The 26,854-nt window shown below is 37.1% G+C and overlaps 1 protein-coding gene across 1 annotated transcript in view; it reads right to left on the bottom strand.

Annotated features, from left to right (window-relative positions):
* ATG10 (autophagy related 10) overlaps positions 1 to 26,854 on the bottom strand; it is a 261,116-nt gene that overhangs the window by 91,959 nt on the left and 142,303 nt on the right. Inside the window, exon 5 of the mRNA XM_047088644.1 lies at positions 10,130 to 10,268. Within this exon, the coding sequence (XP_046944600.1) occupies positions 10,130 to 10,268 (139 nt within the window). The remainder of the gene's footprint in view (positions 1 to 10,129; positions 10,269 to 26,854) is intronic.

Below are 26,854 nucleotides of genomic sequence, written 5' to 3'. Positions count from 1 at the left end.
ATTCGATAGCACCAATTTTAACATGCTTAGAAATCTCATTAATCACACTGAGGCTGAGAAGCTCAGTAAAATCCCTTGCATACTTGAAAAATTGAAGTAGAAGCTGAAATAATTTCAGCGGCAACCTACAAAGTAAGCATGGTAAATTAAGGTCATTTATTTAACAAGTGTTTATAGAGTGCCTACTGTGTGCCTCTATCTCCTGGAAGGACAATACACATCTGAGCTAAAGGAATATTCTGTCAGCAACCTAGAATGTCAATGACAAAAGAAGAAGAGACATTGGATGAAAAATAGAATAATTAAAAAGTACAATCTTTAGCAACTGCCAGTAGCATTTAATTTAACAATTTTCATATAAAATCTCTCAATTGAATAATAACCTACATGTCAAGTAATCTATATATTACTCAAAATGTGCGGCTCTCTAAATTAAATTTCTCAGGGCTATTAGTTTTCATGAATCAAATAACAGCATGAGATATTTCACAGGCACCACCTAACTCTAGCACAAGCACGCAGAAGTCACCTTTATCCTATTGTGCATGGTTTCACTAAAATTTCATAACTCCTAAAATGAAGATTACAGAGAGTATACATTATTTACAGTAAGTTGAATAATAATGTTCCGAACGTGGTCACTAGAAATAAAAAGGAAAGGGTGTATTATTCACAATGAAATCTGTCATTATTCAATATACTGTCTTCAAGAGAGGTTTGAAGGATATAAAATTCATGTCATCCTCCACAGTAAGGCAGAGATGATGCTCCACCAAAGGGGAAAATTCATTTTTGCTTCAGTGAGAAAATTATATTGTGATATGAAATGAGTGTTAATTGTTCATGTACATTCATACCAGAAACTATGCTGCCTAATTCTGTAATTTTTATTTATTCCTATGTACATTTCTATCATTTTGTGTCTTTATTAATCTCAGGAAACCTAAAACAAATTCCAAAAGTACAGATTATGGAAACTTCTCTTTACTTACATACGACATCAGTTAACCTACATGTTTCCTAAATTTTGGTTACTGCATCATGCAGTAAAAAATGAGCTAAAGAGTTTGAGTCTCAACCCCATAATTTTCTATGTACCTTTGAATAAATCATTTAACCCCTCCGAGCACTCAGTTTTTATGCATGTGCACAAGGATAATACCAGCTCCTATTTTACAATGTTATTGTGAGGATCAAGATACACAACACACCTAGCATTATTTTTTTAATGTTTATTTTTATTTATTTATTTATTTATTTATTTATTTATTTATTGCCCAATGCAGGGCTCAATCTCACTAACCACCATGAGATCATGACCTGAGCGGAAATCAAGAGTCAGAAGCTTAACCAACTAAGCCACCCAGGTGCCCCAACACAGCTAGCATTATTGAAAGGTACTACATGCCAAGCCTCATTTCATGTATCAGCTTACAAACCTCAAAACTCTATGAAGTAGGTATTACTACTATGATTATTATTATCTCAAAAAAACTTTTTTTTTGGATGACAGAAAAAAAAAAGTTAGATAACTGCAGTTCGTTAGTAGCAGAGCTAGGAATCAGAACCAACGCTTTCTGGCTCCAGACCCTGCACTTTTACCGCTACACTCTGTCGCCACCCAGGAGCTCTGTGCAAACCATAAAACAATGCACACATATTGGTTATGCTGTTGTAGTTGTCACTAGTGGTCTCCACTAACACTGCCTAACCTAGGAGTATCTAGAATTTTGCCTTTCCTGGGTTTCTTACTAGGCTGTCCTGCTCTTTCACTCATCACTGCATGGACAAATCCCAAGTCCAGCCAAGATCTCTCTTAATCACTCCAGCTCAAGATAATCTCTGCTCTCTGAGCCCTGGTAGCAGTTTTCCCCCCAGCTTTACTGAGATATAATGGACATATAAAATTGTGTAACTTTAAGGTATACAACATGACTTAATATATGTATATATTAGGAAATGTTTACCACAAAAGGTTAGTTATCACATCCATCACCTCGCATAGTTAACCATTTGTATGTGTGTGGTTAGAACATTTAGAATGTACTCTCTTAGTTAACTTCCAGGTGACAATAAAATATTGTTAATGATAGACACCATGCTGTATATTAGATCCCCAGAACTACTTATCTTATAAATGAAAATCTGTACCCTTGAGCCAACATTTCCTCATTTCCCCTACTGCCCAGCCCCTGGCAACCACCGATCTACTCTTCGTGGTGGCAATTTTTACCTCTATTATGGCTAGTAACATATTGTCCTTGTTAGTGAATTTCAGACCTGTCTTGTTTCCCTCACTAGACCATATGCTCCTTGAGGGCATCATCCATCTCTGATTTCCTTTATTCATCTCTGTATTCCACAGACACCTTCATGCCTTGTGCACAAATATTTTTGAATGGTTGGATAGATGAACATTCAACATTATTTCTACAGCAATTAGCACAATTACTACTAAGAATAAAGACTGAACAATCATGATAAAAAAATCACAATTTATATTAAAAAAAAAACATGCTTGGGGGCACCTGGCCGGCTCAGTCAGTTCAGCGTCCAACTCATGATTTCCACTCAGGTCATGATCTCACGGTCATGAAATTGAGCCTTGCATGGGGCTCTGCACTGAGTATGGGGCCTGTTTGGGATTCTCTCTTTCTCTCTCTGCCCCTCCCCCATGTGCCTCTCTCTTTCTCTCTCAAATAAATAAATAAATAAATTAATTAATTTAAAAAACATGATTATATAAATCTATAGTATTAACTAGATGCAGATAGAGTGGATATTTTATTTTTCAGTATCCATACTTGCAACTTGGGAGAGAAATTCCAAAATAAATAGAAGGCAGAGCCCCACTTCTCACCACTAAAGCCAAAGGAAGGCACACATTCCTGTCATTCTAATGCATTCAGATAACTCTAAGTTCTACCTTTCCAAGAAATCCTTTTTTGTTTATCATGGTCAGCTCCAATTATTTGCAACCAAGTATACCTACCAAATATAGCCCAGACAAATGGTTTAAAAGACTTGCTTAATCATTATGTATTTTTAAAATTACCAGTGCAAATTTTTTAAATGTTATATATTTGTCTAGTAATTTGAGTAGAAAACAAATATATCTTTCAATTACATGAGAAAGTGTATGTATGTTGCAATCTATTTTTATGAGAAATATGGCCTACAGGACAAAAAGGAGTAATTTTTTAATGTTTGTTTGTTTGTTTGTTTATTTATTTATTTATTTATTTATTTTTATGTAGTTTTTTAATGTTTACTTTTGAGAGAGAGAGAGAGAGACACACACACACACACACACACACACAGGGCGAGCAAGGGAGGGGCGGAGAGAGAGGGAGACACAGAATCTGAAGCAGGCTCCAGGCTTCGAGCTGTCAGCTCAGAGCCTGACATGGCGCTCGAACCCATGAACCACAAGATCATGACCTGAGCTGAAGTTGGATGCTCAACCAAAGGAGCCACTGAGGCACCCTAATGTTTATTTATTTTTGAGGCGGGGGGGAGACACAGAATCCGAAACAGGCTCCAGGCTCTAAGCTGTCAGCACAGAGCTTGACACAGGGCTCGAACTCATTAACTGTTAAATGGTGCCCTGAGCTGAAGTAGGGCACTTATTGAAGTAGGACACTATTGAGCCACTCAGAAGCCTCCAAAAGTACTGATTTTGAGTCACCATAAACAGTCCACATATTGTGTTAAAAACTAGTAATAATGCAAATGATGCTATAATCTCTCATTTAAATTAAGTTAAATACTTACCTAGTGGAAGTACATACAAAACCTTCTTGAGGAATCTCTTAATCAGAAAATGTCCCAAGGGAAGCAACGTTGGGTCCACAACATACCCAAGATACCGATTTTGAATTGATACCTACCTATTCATCAGCACTCCAAGGACCAAATCACCAGATGAATATCTACGAGGTTAGGTCTACTAGTTCTGAAACAGAAGGCACTCTACCCAAAGTGTTCTGAGGCTTTGATTCCAACCTCATGGTCCAGCATCCCAGTACTCAGCATTTTGGACTCCTGGCTCTCTTCAAACCTCGGTACCTCCAGCACTTGGACCTACTATGCTGTATAGAAGTACCTTGAGTATCCATCTAACTTGATCCTCTCCCTACAGAAAAGGCAGTCTCCACCTTCTTAGCATAGCACCTAATATATGGATTTAAAGAACTCTGCTTTGATGACTTTAAAGAAGGAGGAAAGCAATAACCTAGCTTCAAATTGAACAGTGGTATTTTTTCACCAGATTTAGAAAATAGGCAAATGAGTTTTTGTGCTGTGCATACAGTATGCACTCATGTATGTTTTTAAAGGCTGTTTCACATAGGACCCATTTGCCAAGAGTAAGCAAAGAAATGTTTCTTCTTTATGGAGCACAACACAACCATCCACCTGTCTAGGAAAGCTAAAACATAGTCTCTCACAGGTAAGAAAATAAACTTACCTTTTCATGTCTTCTTTTCATCTCTGGATCCACTTAAAATCTGTTGCTTTTTGTGAATGTGGTGTTTTGTACTAACACAAGTTAGAATGAACCTTTTGGCTAATTAGCTCTCCCTGTAGTTTTGTTTCACATTTCTCTCACATTTTTTTCTTTAATACATTCTTAAACCAGGGCTTGATTTTTCAATGGGATTCTATTCCCATCATATGTCCTAAGCCAGCATCTTAACTCCCCATATTGTTTCAAGCATTTACATGGTTCAACAAATAATTCTTGTTAAACATCCTCTATTGTTTGGATTTTTCAATTTGAATATCTTTGTATGAGTTAAATAGTTTTTCATTATTTCTTAATAACTTTCACTGTTTGCTCTTTAAATTTCATTTCAATCCCTAGAATCTCTTTTCAACTTACTAAAATTCATGTTCCATTCCATTATCATGGCTGTGGCTAGATTTACTAGCTTATATAAATACATGAACTTCCTTAAAGATTCTCTGCAATCAAATAAGACTCTAAATTATCTGTCAAATCATTTTCTAGTTTCTGCTTATTGTAAATAATTAACTAGAATCATTTTTGCCTCGATCTTTAAATACCTCTCTAATCCAACTTTTCTTTACTGTTCAACAAGCTGCCTTAGCTCTCACTGTGCTGGCAACCCCTTCCAACCCATTATCTCTGTCATAATTTGACCTCAACATATCTTTAAAAACATTTCTTCCACAGCTCATCCTAAGGAAACCTGTACTTCAAACTGGTCTCTCACTGTTCCCCAAATATGCCATCCTCTCTCCAGCTCTATAGCTTGGCACTCACCCTCCTCATCTTCTCCAATATTTTTCCCAGCCTCTTCAGAAAAACCAACCTGTTACCTTCCCTTCCAAGCTGTTGGACGGAGCTGTGGATATTTTACTTTTATTCCCCAACGTCCTCCAACTCCATCTTTCTGTTTTCCTGCTATTCTCTTCTATGGAATGCATAGAAGGCTATTCTCTTCTGTGGAATGCATTCCAAAGATGACTTCTTGTTCCAGACCATGAACAAGCCTCTTACTCTTCTTCTTTGATGATTTACACACTGCTCTAAGTCCAAACTTTCCATTATTCTCCCTTTATTCTGGCCTTTATCATGGTTTGGTTCATACTGCCTTTGAGAGTGAATCATTCTTTGGCTATTCCTTTCTCCCTGTTTCTCAATAAGCATCCGTTAGGCGTATAACAAGTAGACAAATCTTCCACATGAAATATCTGGGTTACATTTTTAATTCTATACACTTACTCCCTGGGCCAATAATAGAATGGATCTCCAGAAAGAACAGACATTCAGTTGCTGAATGGAAGAAATGTTTCCTTCCCTATTCAAAAGCAGCCCTACTGACTAATTAAAGAAATATGTCAAAACAGTTCCCAAGAAGAACCCATATGTCAGCCAAAGAATTAAATATTTTGAAAATGAGAAGAACCACTTGGTCTATTTTTCAATAGAGATTGAGAACAAAGGAAAAGAAGAAAGACAGAGCAGGAATAAATCAGAATTCAAGCTGAAATAAATATAGAAATCTCTAGTTGTAATGAAAAGGAAAACTATGTAAGCTTAGGACTCTGGTGAAGCCCTAAGACATTATGTACATGCCTAAGGTTTTCACTACATTTCTAACACTTGCCATAAGCTTTTGACCAAAACCAAGCCCTCCAAAAGGAAAAATGGGACACAAAAAGGTCCTGAAATGATGGGCAATACACAAAGCCTTCTGCATGATACAAATACTTCTCTACCACAACGTGCTTCAAAAATAATGGTGGCGGGGGGAGGGGAGCGCCTGGGTGGCTCAGTCGGTTAAGCATTTGACATCATGGCTCAGGTCATGATCTCATGGTTTGTGAGTTTGAGCCCCATGTCGGGCTCTGTGCTGACAGCTGGGAGCCTGGAGCATGTTTCAGATTCTGTGTCTCCTTCTCTCTCTGCCCCTCCCCAACTTGTGCTCTGTCTCTCTATGTCTCTCAAAAAATAAATAAACTTTAAAAAAAATAGTGGTTGGGGGGGCCGTTAGTGAGCACTTGAAAATGTCAGTGTTTTTCTAAGAATGGACTTCATAAACTGCCAAGCACTATTTGAATGTAGAGTATTTATTATTACTACACAGAAGGGCAGTTACCTCTCACCCACTGCTGGGTAACAAATGTATTAAGTGTGTTCCACTGCCCCCTCCAAACTTAAAATTGGAAAAGGAGTTAGAAAAAGAAGAATACTGGGAAGGACTCAGTTCTTCTCTTAAACCCATGTTACCCCCTAGGGAACTGGGATCCTAAATGCACAAGTAGTAGGAATGAGAGGTGCTCACTCAGCAGCAGAATGTGTCATAATTTGGCTGTCTGCCTTCAAGGAGCAAATAAAAAATATGTGTTTAAAGAAGCAGGGCAGCTGCCCCGCGACTTTGGATGCCCACCCCTTGAGTACTCAGGACTCTTTTTTCCTTAGCCAACCACTCATGCAGTCTCTGAGACTAAAGAGTAACGATATGTAGTTGTTTTGGGTCCTGAAGTTCCTGGAGACAACAGCATCACTCTCTTCCTTATAACCCTCCAGAGCAGTTCAAATAAGACCCCATCACAAGGTTTCCATCTTTGGGTTGTATGCAGAAATGGTTAGAAATTCTTCATCATTGGTTCATTCAATAATACTTACTGATACTGTATCACAGTTGATACTGTGGGTATCAAAATGAGTAAGAGAAATAACAAATGTCATATATGTATTACACACACGCACACACACACACACACACACACACACACACACACCACTGCTATGAATAAAGCTTATCACTTTGTAGGTTGTAGATACTCACTATCAATTTCCTTCCTCCCTCTTTTTACCTTACAGCTCCACCTTCTAACTTATTATTTTACACGGGACAAGCAAACAAATAGTTCTGTTACAGTGAAACCTGTGATATTATATATGATATGATGTGAAATGATATGACAATAAGTGACCAGAGCAAGTGCCATGTTAGCTGAGTCCTAGGCAATAGTTGGCATGGTGGTCATTGGCCAGTACAGAGGAATAAGAAGTATTCCCATTCACAATTCAATGTGTCTGCATTTCAAGAAACACAATAAATATTTCTTCTGGAATCTAAACCATAAAAGAAAAGGTCCTATCAATTTAAATGGGAACTATTACTACTAACTGCTTTACCTAAAAAACAAAACAAAACAAAACAAAACAAAACAAAACAAAACAAAAAACAAAAAGAAGTATCAGAAGAAAATTCAGATCAGAGCAGAGAAACTAATTTTTACTAACAATCAAATGGAAAAGAAATTCTAAATATCTGTGAAAAACAAGGCTAAGTGAACTATTTCTGAAGCAACAAAAAGACCCCTGAGCAAGAAATTTTATAATCATCCTCTTTCTAGGTCGGAACTCTCTCAGAATGAGACAAAGAAAAATCTGGACCTGGAATATGAGGAATACGTTAGGAATCCATTCACCACACTAACAGACATTTGTTTAACAAACAGATGGAGGGCCAGAGTAATCAGATGTAACAGGAAATGGGAATGGAATAAGGGGAATACATGAAAAATTATGACTCTAGAATAAAGGGCGAAACATTTTTAGAATGTCCATTAGGTTATGTTAGCAGAAAAGAGAAAAGAAATTCCTAGAATATGATAAAGGAAAGAACCATTTTTCATGTTTCTCTACAGGAAAAAACCCAGTATGCTTTGAAAAATTAAATTTGATATTTTAATGTACCTGAATAAACACTAAATAAATTCTGGAATTTAAAAATTCCTAGGGCTCATTCCACACAACACAGAACGGGGAGGAAGGAACAAGGAATCCTGCTGTATGAAACAAATGACTTGTTTTGGCTTTCTTTCATTAAGCATAAATAAAGGGTGTCTTAAAAGTATATAGGTAGGATCCAAGAGAGTTAGTGGGGTTTTTGTTTGTTTGTTTGTTTGTTTGTTTTTGAAGAAAAAGCAAACCATCATAAAGAAAAGATCTTGGGAAGTACACAAATTTCATTAAAATATAATCGCACTTGCAGGAACAATTACTGTGCTGTACTGTAAGGGGAGCTGTTGGCACATAAGAGCAAAGTGCACATATGAGCTCATCCACCGGCCTCGGCAAGACCCACTTCCAGCTAGAAGCAGTCATGTTTCAACACCTCCGATTCCCTAATGCTGACAAGCTAAACAACTTGTTTTGTCTCTGGGAGCTCTTCTCTGGTGATTAACTGCTTATGGTGAATACTAATTATATGAAAGTACAGTATTCAAGAAGTGGTGTCCTATTTCCTCTACCTGCAGCCTTGATATGTCTTTGAATCTAGAAAGGTACTGGGTAGAGACACTGCAAACCAAAAACAAGAAAAATATTTCCCTCCCCCGTGGTAAATGAATGTATCCCTTTCTACTTTTTAGTATAACAGAGTTCACTGACAAGAACCCTCCTTTAATGTTTGGACTCCAAACCAAATAGAATTACAACATAATAAAGTGGATGTTTTCAAGGCCTTTAATAATCATATGGATAAACCTGCAGCAAGAGTTCACAAATTAGTTTGAGGACACTATCAGTGTCCTCAATTCCCCATGTCCCATGTTGAAAATTTACCCCAAATTGTCAGTTCTTAGGAAGTGCACCTCAGATTAAAATCTTCTCACCAGGGAGTCTATGAGAATTTGTTCTTGGGTTTTAAATCCTAAGTGCTTGTTAAACCGCCAACACTGCAAAATTAGAGACCATTAAACAATATAAGGCAGCAAGTGATTAAATCTACCAAATACACATTCAAAGCAGCTTAAGCTACTTTTTAATTAAAAATAAAATATCACTGGCTAAATTCAGATGTCTTAGCTATCCAGAAAAAGTTAGAAGGCTGTTCAAAATGCAAAATGCTGCAGATAGGCCATATAGAAAAGGAGAAATAGGGGAAAGGGTAGGCTGGGAAGGCAGAGCCTTGCAATGCAGATCCGGTTTAGGCAGAGGACAAGAAGGGGGAATCCTCACGGCACTATGGGGGGAGGACTTCATGTGGCTGCTGATTAAATAAGCTTTATCAGCCAAGTCCTCAGAGGAGACAGGGTGTTTCACCTTCTTTGGCAAGGAGAACGAGTTGAGTAACAGCATCTCAGAAAACTTAGGCACTGGAGATGTATAGATGGTCTAAGGAAATGTTAGTGCTATTTTTAAACATAGCTTGAACTAACTGATAAAACAGTTCCTGAAATAATTATTAGCAATTGGGAAAGGAGGCGTGGGGGCTTTTGAGTTAATGGAATCGCTTACATTGAAAGAAATTTTTACTGTAAAGTTAGAAGTATATAAACATTGTAGCTTTAAGTTGTTCCTACTTGTTTAAAGAAAAGAAAAAGGGCCAGGGGGGCTTAGTCAACGTTGGGCAAGAGGCCAAGAATCTGAAGATCAGACTTAAGGCTGGGATGATATCATTCACTCTGAAGTCTTGATACTCTTTCTAAAGCATGAGAAAATTTACTGGTAAAACCTTACCTCACCCACACTTTTCTTATTTTTAACTCTATTTTTTTTTTCCTCTCAGGAATAATTTTCTAAATCTGCTTTCTGCCTTACATGTAAATGTTATGAATTTACATTTAGCTTCCGACATGGTCTTACCTAAAAAGCTTGCCCTAAAGTAAAGCACAGGCACTTGGTAGCTACAGGAGTATAAAACATGATATTCATATTTAATCACTTGGCTTCCCGTTGTGGTCTCAGTCACTTCAGAATCATCCAGGGGTAGTTCTAAAGCCTCCTGAAAAAGAGAGAGAGAGAGAGAGAGAGAGAGAGAGAGAGAGAGAGAGAAACAAAATGTGTTTGTCATTTAAAGAAAAAAAAAGTACATTAACACAGAAAGGGAAAAGAGGAGGTTTTCTTCTGGCAAAATAACAGTTAAACAAATATAGGACTATGAGGTAAGGAAAAGGGAGTTTCCAACATTAATGTTTAACATTTGAGTCGTGGGTAAATAGTAAAACCAGAAAACATTAGCATTAAGTAATTCCAGATTGTTTTTGAGAGACAAAGCAGCTCTGGGTAAAGAAACAAGAAGGGGGGAAAAAAGGCAAAAAGATCTATTGCAACAGCAACTCTGAAAAATCTTTACTGTACAATTTTAGCAACAAGATGATGGCTATACAAGCTACCTTCTTCCCTACCTGTGAAAGCTAAAAACATCCTAACAATTGAACAAGAGGCTGTGAAATGTCCCTAAAGATTCTATTGTACTTGCCAAAAAATGATTCATTGTGTGCTGAACAATTCCCAGTTCCATTTTGAATAAGAAAGTTATTTTGCAAGAGGTTGAGTTTGTTAGGTACATTTCAAAACCTGAGATGAGTCTGTTTTCTTTATTATTGTGCTATCGGTGGTATATTTCTACAATAAGTCTTGATATTTATAACAGAATAGATGGCAAATATTAATGTCAACTTAAATACAGTTTTTGTAAGCATAGATGGCTCTAGCCAGCTCACTTCTCACTAATCATTCCTTACTGGTGGATTTTTTATTATTTGTGAGTGTTTCTGAGGAATTTATCTTAATGTTTGGAAGCAATTAATTGGACATGTTGAGTCAGAATCTGGTTCCATCCACACTCACTTATTTATTTGAACTGAAGAATTTCCTTTGAAATTAAATTAGTAAAAGGAAAGAAGCAGGTTGGTTTGGCTCATTTCTACCTCTCATTAAAACAGTAACAACAATGAACAATTGGAAAGAGTTACAGGAAAGATTTCAAACTTTATCAATAAGAAATAAGGTTTCCTGTGGAGATAAGTAAAGCCACAGACTGCTCTCCAGATCCATATCTGCTTTACTAATTCCCCACTCACAGTCAATGCATTGGGGGAGATATTACACTGGATAAATCACAACCTAAGATACGTACAAAATAGTTTTCACTATACTCCAGTAAACACTATCAATTAAACACAATGAATTAAATAACCAGAGACAAATCACTGAAATATATATTCCAGATACAGAAAGTTAATCCAGTAGCAAGAAAGAGGTTTTTCTGTTTGTTTATTTGAACTGTCATTAGGCAATGTTACCTATACCTCCTTTTAAAGCAATTCTTCAAACCAAATTCTTTCTTTTTGGTCAAAGATTAGGTTGGTCAGCATTTATTTATAGTTTCTTTTCTTTTTTAACATTATAAAGCATCATGTCTTTGTGACAAAAAAAAATAATTGCAAACACTGCACAAGTACATAAAAAAAAAGGGAAATCTCCGTCACCCTAGCACTTCTATACCCCAGGTATGTAATAATTTTTAGCAGATTAGTGTATACTTTTAGAATTTTTTCGCCTACACATTCACACACATACACCCACTCACCCACCCCTGATTTAATCACAACACATACACATATTCATTGATTAAATCATGGGCATCCTAGCATGTCCGCCATGTCAGTACTATAGATTTTGCTCTTTCTTTTGATGGCTTCACTGTATTCCAATACATGACTGTGCCATAGTTTGTTCAGTCATTTGTGTTAGTATGTCCATATTGCTAGATATTTTAGGCTGATCATAATTTTCTGCTACTACAACTAATAATTCAATACATATCTTAGCACATATATCCTTTTATACCTCTTTTTTCTGTGGTACAGATTCCGAAAGGGGCATTAAGAAAGGGTATGCGCATTTTAAATTTCAATACATACTGCCAATCTATCCCCAGAAAAAAAGGCTGTATCAATTTATATTCCCAGCAAGAATGTAGGAGAATGTCTTTTCCATATCCCATAAGTACTTGAACATTATTTGTTATTAATTTTGCCTATGTGATGAATTTTTATTTTTTTTATTTTGTGAGAGAGAGAGAACGTGTGAAAGCAAGCAGAGAGAATCTTAAGCAGGCTCTCCACACTCAGTGCAGAGCCTGACGTGGGGCTCGATCTCACAAACCATGAGATCATGACCTGAGCCGAAATCAAGAGTCAGACACTCCACTAACTTAGCCACCCAGGGGCCCCTGATGAATTTTTAAACATCATTTTTTGGTTGTAAATTCTAGATTCTTGATTACTAGTGAAAGTGAACATCTATTCATATGGTTATTGGCAATTTGCATTCTTCTTTGATTGCCCTGCTCTTATCCTTTTGCCTATTTTACTGATATCTGGTTTGCATCTTTCTTATAAAATTATATATACTCTTTGTATATTAGAAATAACATTATTGGATATAGATATATCTCTCTGCATCATAGAAAAAACAAAGGTGTGCAAGGATATGTGCGATATGTATAAGTATGTATATAAATATGTACATATAACATTTTCATTCAGCTTTCTTTTTAACCTTGTTTCTTATATATTTTATCCTTAAGATTTTTTTTTTTACTTTTATGTAGTAGAATCTGTACATTTTCTCTTTGCAGCTTCTGAGTTATCTGTCTTCATTAAAAGGCCTCCTACTTAGGCAAACCATAAGAGCCTCTTAAATACAGAGAACAAATTGAGGGTTGATAAGGGTGGGGAGGGAGGTGGGTTAAACAGGTGATGGGCATTAAGGAGGGCACTCTTTAGGATGAGCACTGGATATCATATGTAAGAGATGAATCACTGGGTTCTACTCCTAAAACCAAGGCTACACTGTATGTTAACTAACTTGACAATTAAAAAAGAAAGGCCTCCTACTTCACCCCCACCTCACTCTCAAAAATTATAAAAATGTTAAATTTTATTCTGCATACAAATACATGTTTTTAAATTTCATTTAGATCATTAATCCATCTGAATTGTGTTTTCGTGTATGGTGTGAGGTAAGGATTTTTTCCAGATGATTTCTAATAGTGCATTCTTTCCCCCATTGTTTTTTAATGCTACCTTTACTATAAATTAAACGTGTGTGTGTGTGTGTGTGTGTGTGTGTGTGTGTGTGTGTGTGTTTATTCCCTATTCTTCTGTATTGAACTATTTCTCGTCTTAGACCATCATTGTCCAATTCTTAAACAAATACTGAATTGGGTTACTAATTTCTACATAAAACTTCAGATACAGACTGTCTGAGACTCAGTCCTGCTAGGGAGGATGAAATTCCTAGAAAGAAGTTTCCTTCACCTAAATTCAAATTCAACACTCAGGTATGCGCTGGGGCTGATGCCAGATACATGCCAGTAGTAATCAATTGGGCATAAATCCAGTTTCTCTGGAACAGTTAGGAGACCCAAGGAATAAGAGAGAGGGGACAGAACACACTTTCTGAAGCGCCATGAGAATTCTCACTGTAACCACTATTCTCATCAGCAGGATACCTCTGTGGGGACTGAAAGCTTGAGCACTCTCCTCATTGGGAGTGCTGCTATGTCTCCCAGTGCTGCTCTAGCTGCTCTGGGCAGCTAGCTATGGGCAAAGACATTTTTGCATCCTTAACTCATATTAAATGAATTTCAATCCTTGACCTGTGTCTGCTAGGATCCTTACATCATTCACAGTCACTGTTATGACGCCCATGCAAGTGTCATGCAATGTGGAAATCTCAGACTTCTACATCTTTTCTGCTTTCCCTTCCAAAAGTACCAAATGGTTGTAGACTACGGTTCTTGCCTTATTCATCTTTGTATTCCCAGAGACTCTAACACTGAGTTGAGAACCATAGTAAACAGTACTTTCTAATTCAGTAGCAGATCTGTTTCTTCCCATCTAAGTATTCTACAACACACTTCATAGATAATTCACCAGCAACACTATCCCCACAACAAAGTCTGAAAAGAAGTAAATGGAGGAGTAAAAATGCAAAAGATCACCAAAAAAATAATAAACAAATGGCAAATAAAGATGTTTAACATCATTAGCCATCAGGGAAATGCAAATTAAAACTACAATGAGATATCACTGTGTATCTATCAGAATGCCTAAAATAACAAATAGTGACACCTTCTAATGATGGTGGAGATGCAGAGAAACTAGATCTTTCATACACTGCTGCTTAGAGCATAAAGTCATATGGCAATTTCTTATAAAACTAAACATATAACTACCATACGACCCACCAATGTACTCATAAGCATTTATGTCAGAGCAATAAAAAACCTGTACACGAATGTTCATAGCAGTTTTACTCACAACAGCCCAAAACTTGAAATATTTCAAAGGTCTTTCAATAGGTCATGGTTAAACAAACTGTGATACATCACACTACTCAGCAATTAAAAGAGCAAACTATTTTGTTTTTGCTTTCACTTTTTTTAAGTTTTTAAATTTTAATTCCAGTATAGTTAACGTACAATGTTATATCAGTTTCGTGTGTACAAAATAGTGATTCAACAATTCTATACATTACTCACTGCTCTACATAATAAGTGTATTCTTTAATCCCATCACCTATTTCCCCCACCTCCCTCCTGGTAACCATCAGTTTGTTCTCTACAGTTAAAAGTCTATTTCTTGGTTTGCCTCTCTTTCTCTTTTTTCCCCCCACTTTGCTCATTTGTTTTGTTTCTTAAATTCCATATATGAATGAAACCATATGGTATTTGTCTTTCTCAAACAGGCTTATTTCACTTAGCATAGAACTCTCTAGCTCTATCCATCTTGTTGCAAATGGCAAGATTTCATTCTTATGCAATCCCTATCAAACTACCAACAGCATTCTTCACAGAGCTAGAACAAACAATCCTAAAAATTTTATGCTATTACAAAAGACCCCAGAAAGCCAAGGCAACATTGAAAAAGAAAAGTAAAGATGGAGGCATCACAATTCTGGACTTCAAGTTATATTACAAAGCTGTAGGTTCAAAACAGTATGGCACCAGACAAAAATAGTAACACAGATCAATAGAACAAAAACCCAGAAATGAATACACAACTACATGACCAGTTAATCTTCAACAAAGCAGGAAATAATATCTAATGGAAAAAAGACAGTCTCTTCAACAAATGGTGCTGGGAAACCAGGACAGTCACATGCAAAATAATGAAATTGGACCACTTTCTGACATCACACACAAAAATAAACTCAAAATGGATTAAAGACCTAAATGTGAGACATGAAACCATAAAAATCCTAGAAGAAAATAGAGGTAGTAACCTTTTTGACATCAGCCATAGCAACTTCTTTCTAGGTATGTCTCCTGAGGTAAGGGTAACAAAAGTAAAAATAAACTAATGGAACTACATCAAAATAAAAAGCTTCTGCAAAGTGATGGAAACAATCAGCAAAACCAAAAGGCAACCTACTGAATGGGAGAAGATATTTGCAAATGTTATATCTCGTAAGGGGTTAGTATCCAAAATACATAAAATACTTATAAAATTCAACACCCCAAAACAATCTAATAAATGGGCAAAAGACATGAGTAGATGTTTTTTCAAAGAAGACATACAGATGGCAGACACATGAAAAGATGCTCAACATTACTCACCATCATGGAAACACAAATCAAAATTACAATGAGATATCACCTCATACTTGTCAGAATGGCTAAAATCAACAACACAAGAAACAGCAGGTGTTAAGGAGGAGGTGGAGAAAGGAGCATCCTCTTGTACTATTGGTGGGAATGCAGACTGGTGTAGCCATTCTGGAAAACAGTATGGAGGTTCCTCAAATAGTTAAAAATAGAACTACCCTACAAGCCAGTAATCACATTACTGGGTATTTACCCAAAGAATACAAAAACACAAATTCAAAGGGATACATGCACCCGGATGTTTATAGCAGCATTATTTACAATAGTCAAATTATGGAAGCAGACCAAGTGTCCATTGACTGATGAATGGATAAAGGAAGATGCAATGTGTGTGTAGTACACAATGGGTAGTGCAAACATTTTAACAGTATTTGCTCTTCCAACCCATGAGCTGGAATGTCTTTCCATCTCTTTGTGTCCTCTTCAATTTCTTTCAACAATGTTTTATAATTTTCAGAGTACAGGTCTTTCACCTTTTTGGTAAAATTTATTCCTAGAAACTTTATTTTTGGTGCATTTGTAAATGGAATCATTTTCTTAATTTCTTTCTTCAACTTTGCTATTAATGTATAGAAATGCAACAGATTTCTGTACATTGATCTTATATCCTATGACTTTATTGAATTCATTTATCAGTTCTAATAGTTTTTTGGTAGAATCTTTAGGGTTTTCTACATATATATATCACATCGTATAGAAATAGTTAAAGTTTTACTTCTTCCTTACCAATTTGGATCCCTTTTATTTCTCTTTGTTATGTAATTGCTGTGGCTAATATTTCCAATACTATGTTGAATAAAAGTGGAGAGAGTAGACATCCTTGCCTTGTTCCTGACCTTAGGGGAAAAGCTCTCAGGTGTTCCCCACTGAGCATGATGTTAGCTATAGGTTTTTCATATAAGGCCTTTATTATATTGAGGTATGTTCTCTCGAGACGTATTTTCTTAAGGGTTTCTATCACGAATGGATGTTGTACTTTGTCAAGTGCTTTTTCTGCATCTATTGAAATAATCATATAGTTTTCATCCTTTCTCTTATTGATGTGATGTATCATGTTGATTGATGTGCAAATACTGAACCACTCTTGCATCCTGGGGATAAATCCCACCCACTTGATCATGGTGAATGATTTTTCTATATACTGTTGAATCTGCTTTGTTAGTATTTTGTTGAGGATTTTTCCATCTGTGTTCATCAGAGATATTGGCCTGTAGTTCTTTTTTTTTTTTTTTTTTTTTTTTTTTTTTTGTGGTGTCTTTATCCAACTTTGGTATCAAGGTAATGCTGGCCTCATAAAATTCCTCTTCTGTTTTTTATAACAGTTTGGAAGAATAGGTATTAAATCTTTTTTAAATGTTTGGTAGGATTCACTTGTGAAGCCATCTGGCTCTGGACTTTTGTTTGTTGGGAGTTTTTTGATTACTGACTCAATTTCATTGCTGGTAATTGGTCTGTTCAAATTTTCTATTTCTTCCTGCTTCTGCTTTGGTAGGCTATATGTATCTTAGAATTTATCCATTTCTTCTAGGCTGTCCAATTTGTTGGCATAAAATTTTTCATAATATTCTTTTACAATTGTTTGTATTTCTGTGGTATTGGTGGTTACTTCTTCAAAAGAGCAAACTCTTGATACACACAACTACCTGGGTGATTCTCCCTGGAATCATGCAAGTGATAAAGCCAATCCAGAAAGGTTACAGACTATTTAATTCCATTTATAGAACATTTTTGAAATGATAAAATTTTAGAAATGAACAAAGAACAGATTAGGGTTGGGGGGTGGGCAGAGGGAGGTGAGGTATTGTTACAAAAGGGCAACATGAGGAATCCTTATGGTGATGGAAGGGTTCTATATCTTGACTCTGGTAGTGGATACATGAACCTACATATGATAAAATGTACAGGACCAAAAATATACACACACAAACACAAAAAAACAAGTAAAACTGGGAATTTCAAATAAGATTAATGGATGGTATCAATGCCAATATCCTGGTTGAGATATTATATAATAGATTCACAAGATATCACAAGATTACCCACAGGAAAGTGGGTATAACGTACACGGGATCATTCTGATTATTTCTGCATGTGTATCTACAATTAACTAAAATGTTGCTATTAAGATACGAAAAGATAGTGAGGCAATTTGAGTCTTGCTAAAAATAACCCAAAATTTCTAAGACCTCAGGTGCTAACAATACAGATGGCAGAGGGATCAGGTTAATAAAAACAGGCTAATGTCTGGGATTTGCTTTACAATAACACAGGAAAGGGGTCAGTGGACAAAGGTATGAAAAGGGTATCACTGGCCATAAGGTGGTAACCACTGAGGTTGCTTATTGAGTTCATTGGTATTTATTAGTATATCATTCTGTCTACTTTTGTTAATATTTTAAATTCTCCAAAATAAAAAACAAAATAACAAAGGTTTTTGATACCATGTCGCAATATAATGAATCACAGAACTCTAACAGTGAAAGAAACAAGAATCATTTCATATAGCCTAACACTCATCTTGCAGATGGAAACAACAAATCCCAGAAACGTTGGTAGTTTACCCAATGTCACCCCCAGTTAGAGGCACAGTTACTTATAACCTATGTGGAAATACTGAAACCACTGCTCTTTGTACTGTAGTACGCCATTTCTTAACTATTAGCATACTTAAATTGGACTGATGTTCTGGGGAACATCAGATTAATATTAATATTTGAGTAAATTTGTTAAAATTTTATTAATTTCTTTTATTATGTTTTTAAAAAGGGATTTGGGTATATTTAATTTGATTTAAGAGTTACTAGAAAAAGAAGTCACATGCACTTTTATTTTCTTCAAAATGTTGCTATGTCATTGTATTAGAAGATACCTGTGTTTAGAAAATTACATTCATTCAAGGAGCAAAAAGATTAAGTGGTTCACGTTAATTATAGAAACCTTGATTTTATTGAATTCAATTAACAGTAAGTTTACAGTGATCTCTCATTTAGAAAATCTGATATGAATTAAGCTTTACAACTAAATCCCATTAAAGAGGGATCATGGTGAAGACACTTCATAGATATTTTATTGAAAGCAAACCCAAATAGTGTGTTGGGCTTAAGAAATGAGATCCATATCTCTATTTAGCCTACAGGAAAAAGTAATTGAAGGAAGAAAAACTTTTCTTCTATCACTAAAAATATCTATTACTATTACTGAGCAAACCTAAGTAACGAGCTTTATTCATAATGTCCCCTTGAGGAAAAGAGAGTCTATTTGTTTATCTTCTACCAGTCAAGTTTTTTATTCAAACCTAACATTAACAAGCCAGAATCATAGCCAAGAAGCCAAAGAGTGACAAGGGGGCAGTGCTGGTTCAGAGGCAGTCTGTAGCTGTATCCATCAGTGGACACATAAGCCATCTACAATGGAAAAATGGGCTATGTAACAAACTTCATTTAGTTTCCTTCCTTCTTCCTTCCTTCCCTGCTTCCCTCCCTCCCTCCCTCCCTCCCTCCTTCTTTCCTTCCTTCCTTCCTTCCTACCTTCCTTCCTTTCGGAGAAAGCACACATGCAAGCTAGCAGGGGAGAGGGGCAGAGGGAGAGGGAGAGAGAGCATCTTAAGCAGGTTCCACATGGAGCTGTGAGGCAGGGCTCCATCTCACAACCACAAGATCATGACCTGAGCCAAAATCAATAGTCGGACTCATAACTGACTGAACAACCCAGGCACCCCTCATTTGATTTTCTTGAGCCAACAGCTTTTAATGTCGTCAGAAGTGATAAAAGCTGATGAAAGCTTTTTAACAAACCACTGAAAAGTCAATTCCTTAAAAAAGAAAGAATTTCAACTATTAAAACATTTAAAGTGAATTATAAAAATAATCTAGGTGGAACTCTATGTAAAAGCAGGCCTTTTTTCCATTTCACTTGTTTTAGATTGGGGTGATCTTTTCACTATCTTCACTCCTAGAATGACTTTTTTCATGATGTCTGTGGCTTTTGAGTGACTCACAACAACCCTTCCAAGTGATGGCATTTTTTCAACAATTGTAAATGTAGTAAGTGGTGTGCAAGAGAGGGTTAAACACAAGGCAGACATCTGTCTTATAGTACCCAGGGTGAACAACAAAGGGTGGTCACCTAGATGATCCCAAGAATAGCATCTCAGTGATGCTCCCCCTGTTTCTAGGTATATTATCACTACTACTCCTGATTTTTTTTTAAAGGGAAAAAAAATACATGACTCTTTGCTCTTCCAGCTTCCACATAGGGGAGAGAATTAGCATCAGCATGGCCAATGTGGGTTCCTACTGAGATAAAGAATCTGTCTCCTGTGTGGGATGAAATCCTCCTCTGCAGCCTGGCAAGCTAAAGGGCAAGGCAGGAGGGAGGGGACCCAGAAACCCACCAAAGCACATCTGGCAGCTTTCTGCATGCTTACAGTTGTCTCCATAGTGCTTCTTAGGCCCTATTTCCTTTAGGACTGTGCAGGAGATAGCAAGGCAGCTTGAGCCTGAAGCTGGACAGCTAGCAAATCGGATGAGTTCAAGGCTGTCTCTTAGACTCCATGCCAGAGAACACAGCTCCCCTGGGGGGAGGGAAGAGTAATAACGTTTAATAGCACCTATCATATGCCAATGACAATTAGCCCTTACATCAGAACAATATATAAATAACATTGTTTTCTGAGGAAAAAAAAAATCAGAAGGGCTTACAAGGACTTCTTTAAAGAAAAGGATGGTTCTCCTCATCTACGTTTTAGGATTGCTGAGCAGCTACAAGCAAGAAGAGTTAGCAGGATAAGGGATTTTAAAATCAGAAATCCCTAAATGGCAATCATGACTAAACGGAGAAAGGGAAAGACTTTCACCAGTATTCTGAGCTTTGGATCAGTCTAACATGTTCAGAGTTTCCCCTTTGCATGTTACATAAGAAAGACCAGCATAAGAGGCACCTGGGTGGCTCAGACAGTTGGTTAAGCGTCCAACTTCAGCTCAGGTCATATCTCACAGTTTTTGAGTTGGAGCCCTGCATCGGTCTCTGTGCTGAACGCTCAGAGCCTGGAGCCTGCTTCGGATTCTGTGTCTCCCTTTCTCTCTGTCCCTCGCCCGTTGTCTCTCTCAAAAGTAAATAAACATGACCAGCATCAGGTTTTCTGCTTCACTCTTCAAGGACCATCAGATCTGGGGCGTAGGGAATGTTATTAAACATTTGTGTTCTCAGGCGCCATCCCCACACTGTACCTTTGAACTCAGCACTTCTGGGATGGTACTTAATAATCTACCTTGTTTACCACATTCCAGGTGATGCTAATGCAAGTGGTCAGCAAACCACCCCAGTGGTTGCCTCACATATACATGAAGTGCCTACTTTGGGATTCTTTACTTTTAGAGTCTATGGGATTACAGTGCCAAGAAAGCCCAATCACCAAGACTCAAAACTGCAATAAACCAGCTTGCCTTCACTGGCTGCTCATCTATGTCTTAGGGAATATCACTAGCTCATTGGTCTCCTTTCAGTGGGATCCTATGCACCTCTGTTAAACTAAGACATCAGTTCATCACCCCCACTCAAGGCACAGTCTCTGGCCTTTTCCTTTATCTCCTCCTATCCAAAAAAAAAAAATCCTTCAGGTTTTCCTTTTTCTTTGAATTAATTCTTGCTAAAAATATCAATGGCCATTAATGGCTTAGTATGGTACTCCTTTATTAATTATTACATTCAGTTGCAGATCTGTGGCTGATAGCCTTAATCACAAGGAATCTTTACTAGTGGAATTTGGGGTGCCAAAAGAAAGTAAGTTTTGCACCATGCATGTAACCACCAATGTGTAAGATGTGCCTTAAAAGCCACTCTATGTTTTAAATCTAGAGTCAGAAAATTCTTCCCTGTGCTACAGGGTAAATCAGTTTCAACTAGATTTACCCTTGCAGAGAATTAAGAAATAAGAATCATCTTTTATATAATATACTCTCAAAACTATGAACCAATGTATTGTCTTCAGAATTCTCTTTCCCATATTAAACAATCCTAGTTCTTTTCCTTTTTTTTTATATCCCTGATTCCAGAGGTCTGCAAAAGCTTTCTTAAAGAGTCACAGACCAAATATTTTAGGTTTTGTGGGCCATAGGTCTCTGCCATTGTAGTGTAAAAGCAGCCATTAGCAGCATGTAAACAAAAGGACTGCAGTGAAAACTTTATTTACAAAAACAAGGTATGGCCCATAGACCTTAGTTTGCCTACCCCTATGAGTCCCATCTTAAGGCCTTCTTTAACTTCATTTTATTATACTTTTATAAGTAGTAAGCAGAACCTTATTAAAGGAGGTATATCTCCATCTGGTGAACTTCCTCCCCCCCCTTTTCTACCTTCTTTTCCTATCTTAGGATGTTACATTAGATGTCCTGTGGGGATAAATTCTGAGTCTTAAAAGAATGATGATAATTGAATCCAATAGGCTGAAGTTTGGCTGAAGCCATTTTCTAAAGCAGAGATAGCACTACTCTAATTTAAAGAAGTGAGATTTTTAAATGTCTTGATGAATAAACTGCAAATTCCTTCAGCATATGAATGAACTTCTATACTCAAATCCAGAAATGGGTAAATTTCACTGCCAAAGGGTGAAAATGATAAGGTCTTGATAAAGAGTCCCAAAGGCAAGCATTGTAGTAATTTCAGAGGGCTGTGCAGGCTCTCTCACCATGTGCACAAGAAACAGCACATGTAGGAACAAGCAAAGATCTAGTCTGCAGGACCTCCCAGTAAGCCAACAGCTCATTCCACTTCTTCAAGACCGTGTCTGGGTTATGTGGATGTGAATACGGCTCTATTTGTTTGCTTGTTATTTTTTGTTTTTGTTTTTGTTTTTGTTTAACCAGGACAATCCTGGTTCTACAGGTACCTGCAAAAGTTCTACAGGTAACTGCACCATGTGCCAAGTCCTGTGATTGTGCCAGGACAAGTCGTGGGGTCCCTTGTAAATAATATTGTTTCAGTAGCAATGAGAGCACAATGAAAGTTCTCATCTTTCTACTGGGGTGTAAGAATACATTCAAAATCAAAGACAAAAACACCAGATATTATGGAAACATAGTATAGTCAAATGTGGAAAAGGGTACAGAATTTAAAATTAGATCTGGATTCAGCTCCTGGCCCTGCCACTCAAGGGATAGACAGGTCCCTTAATCCCTCTGAGCCCCAGGTTCCTTACTTGATAAATGAAGGCACTTTCCTCCCACTTGTCCCTTGTTTGAAGTACATTAAACAAGACAGAATGTAAAAATCTGACACATAGTAGGTGTAGGGATTAACTTATTCATTCATTCATTCATCACCAAATGTTAGAGAGTATCTTCTGTGTTCTAGATCAAAAGTCAGGAAATATTTTCTTAAAGGGCCAGTTGGTAAATATTTTAAGCTTCGTGCACCACATGTCTCTGTCAAAATCACTCAATTTCGCATTGTAGCACGAAAGCAGCCTAGACAATATGTAAATTGAGCGTGGCTTTGTTCCAATAAAACGTTATTTATGGCCACTAAAATTTAAATTTCATATAATTTTAATGTGTCATGAAACACTATTCTTTTTTCTTTTTCAACCATATAAAAATGTAGAAACCAATCTTAGCTTGTGAGCTGTACATAAATAGGCAGCAGGCCATAGTTTGCCAACCCTTGTTCCCATACTGTCCTAGGATCCGGGAAGAGAGAGGAGAACAACAGATACTGTGCCCTAAAGGGAAGAAACATGTTAAACAATCACACAAATAATAATAAAATTATCATCATAATAAATACTACTAGAGAAAATGCTTATAGTCCCCTGAGTGCATATAATTTTACCACATCTATAAATTCAGTGTGTAAGATTTTAACCTTTTTTTGTTTCAGCTCTTTGAAGTATAAACCAATTTATGTAGCACAGACTTTTTAAATATCCTAATCACTATTTCCCAAGGTTTACTTTTAGTTCAATGACCATACCATCCACCTAGATAGATTTTTTAACCTTTTTTAAATGTTTATTATTTATCTTTGAGAGAGAGAAAGGGGAGGGACAGAGAGAGATGGAGACACAGAATCTGAAGCAGCCTCCTGGCTCTGAGCTATTAGCACAGCCCGATGTGGGGCTCAAACCCACAAACTGTGAGATCATGACCTGAGCCAAAGTTGGATGCTCAAATGACTGAGCCATCCAGGCACCCCTAGAGAGTAGATTTTTGTCCCCACATTCACCAGACTGCCTTATCACCTAGAATGTGTCACCTCTAACCATCCAGTCTTCTTCCTGACAAATTCTTCTTAGAGCCTACTAAAAAAATCTCCTTTGCTCAGTCGGTTGAGCATCCAGCTCTTGATGTGGACACAGGTCATGTACTCAGGGTCATGGGATTGAGCCCTGAATCAGGCTCTGCACTGATAATGTGGAGCCTGCTTGGGATTCTCTCTCGCCCCCTCTATCTCTGCCCTGCTCACACACACACAAATGCTCTCTCTCTTTCTCAAAAAAAAAAAAAAATCTCCTCTCACACTTCATTCTGCACTTCCTCCTGCCCTCAGCAATAGTTTTGACAATGTCCTGCACATTTTTTTTCTCAGCTTTACACATACTCACATATATGTGCACACATGCACAATGTGTGTGAACAGAGCACATACACATTCACTCACTAGTGATTACTAAGCAACTACTATGTGTTAGGCATGGTGCTGCCACTGGAAAGATGTTGGTGAACAAAACAGACAAGGTCTTTGCTCTCAAAAGAGTTTATAACTACAGGAATTATAATTATTTCATTAAAGTCTTGCAAATATTGTAAGAATGTAAGAAACCATCTTGGGGCCTTATCTGGTCTAGGGTCAGGGAAAGGTTTCTCCTGCCATGGCACGCACACATCCTTTGGAATGTGAGTGCTTCTTCGAAGGCAGGGCTTATGCCTATCTTGTTCACTCAGGTATCCCAGGCATCCTGAACAACACCTGGCAAATAAGAGACTTCCAATAAATATCTGTTAAGTGAAACAAATGAATGAAATGAGTAAAAATGTTCTGTTGTCATTTCCATCCTATAAATCAGAGGGCTCTACACTTTTTTTGAATGTGACTCCAGCACTCAAAAAATGTAAGCACTCATCTTTAAGATGTGCATATTTACCTTGTGATCAATTATGAACATTTGTTTCTGTATAATATATTACGTATATTATAAAACACATTAAAATTGAAAACCTCAGAAGACATATATGAAGGAGAACTATTTTTCTAATAATTATTTTACTTAGGGGATGATCTGGGCACTGGCAGAAGCAGCCTTCCCACTCTGTGCTTCACTCTGAGCATCAGAGAACTTTCACTGGCACCCTGCTCTCACCTCCTCTTTGGACTGCTTGACCATTTGGCACTCAGCTTTCTGGGCCAGTGGCTGCGGCTGAATGAAATTGCAGAAATGTTGATTTTAAGGTACCAGTTGCAAAAGTTAGCACCTCATAATGGTCACACACATAAACAGCAGGCAAATGAGCACACTGTTCCTTGCCTTTCATTGGGCTCCCGGCTCCAGAACCAGTGCTGTTAAAAAGCCAGGAACCAATCCTGACAGTCCTGGACAATCAGACAGCTGGACACCAAATGGCCAGATCTCACCTGCCCAGCAGTCCTGCCTCTCTCTCCAGCACTGGAGGCACTGCCTCAACTCAAAACTGACTCTGAAGGACCTTTCTCTTCATAAACAATCCCATTGTAGTCTGCATATAAACAAAGAGCCCTGGGTTCCAAAAGTATAATCAATACAATAAATAAACTGTTCTAGAAAAATATATTTTATTTATTAATGGTACAAACACCTTTTTTGCCAGTAATATTTTGATAAAACCAATTTGATTGAATTTGTTGCAGTTGTTTTATTTTGTTTTGTTTTAAATCTTAATTGTGATATGGCATTCTAAAGTTCTGGCTTCAGTTCTTTTTCCATTTTTTTTGATAGGTGATTTTAATAACTGCAATAGCTGAGGAAGATGTACAAATCCATGAGTAAGAAGTTCAGTCGTCCCCCTCATCCACAGGGGATATGTTCCAAGACCCCCAGTGGATGCCTGAAACCTAGATAGTACTTAAACCATATGCATACTACAGAGTTTTCTCCTATAAATACATAACTATGGTAAAGTTTGTTTTATAAATTAGGCACAGAGATTAACAACAATAACTAATAATAAGTAGAATAATTCTAACAGTCTACTGTAATAAAAGTTATGTTAATGTGGTCTCTCTCTCTTAAAACATCATGTTGTACTGTTATCACCCTTCTTGTGATGACAGGAGATGAAGCGAGGTGAATGACATAGGAACTGTGACATAACATTAGGCTACTATTGACCTTCTGAGGATCTGTCAAGAGGATCATCTGCTTCTGGACTGTGGTTGAAGGAAACCAGACAAAGCAAACACCAGATAAGTGCAGCTTATCCTTAATGACTGGATGTACTTCATCCATGACACTGACATTTCAATCTCCTCTAGCTTTAAAAGGTTTGTCTTCATGTGGTAGATGTTTTTCCGTGAGTTGCTAATCAACACAAATAGCTTCATACTATTGGCAAGCACAGCATACAGATGGGTTGAGGGTCATCTTTAACAACAGTAAATATAAACCCTATCTCAAGTAATCTTAATTTCAAATTTGGACAGCTAATTTGGATCTAAGATCTGATCATATATTTTTTTACATACTGCCGGGGTTTTTTTGTATGTTTGTTTGTTTGTTCATTATAGTTTCTTTGCAGGAATCTGTAGAGCCCCTAGTCTAACAAGTAGTAGATGTGTTAACTGAAACTGGACAGCATCATCCTGGTAAATCCAGGGCACAGAAAACTGAAATGTGTAACAGACACCTGAAGGAGTGAAGGCAACCACTATCAGCTCTTTCC

This window comes from Lynx rufus, unplaced genomic scaffold, assembly GCF_022079265.1.
Source record: "Lynx rufus isolate CCGP_SWC_20201006 ecotype Redwood Valley unplaced genomic scaffold, mLynRuf1.p SCAF_1, whole genome shotgun sequence".
Classification (NCBI taxonomy): Eukaryota; Metazoa; Chordata; class Mammalia; order Carnivora; family Felidae; genus Lynx; species Lynx rufus.
The sequence above is the reverse complement of the archived record's forward strand: the minus strand, read 5'-3'. Positions and strand labels throughout refer to the sequence as shown.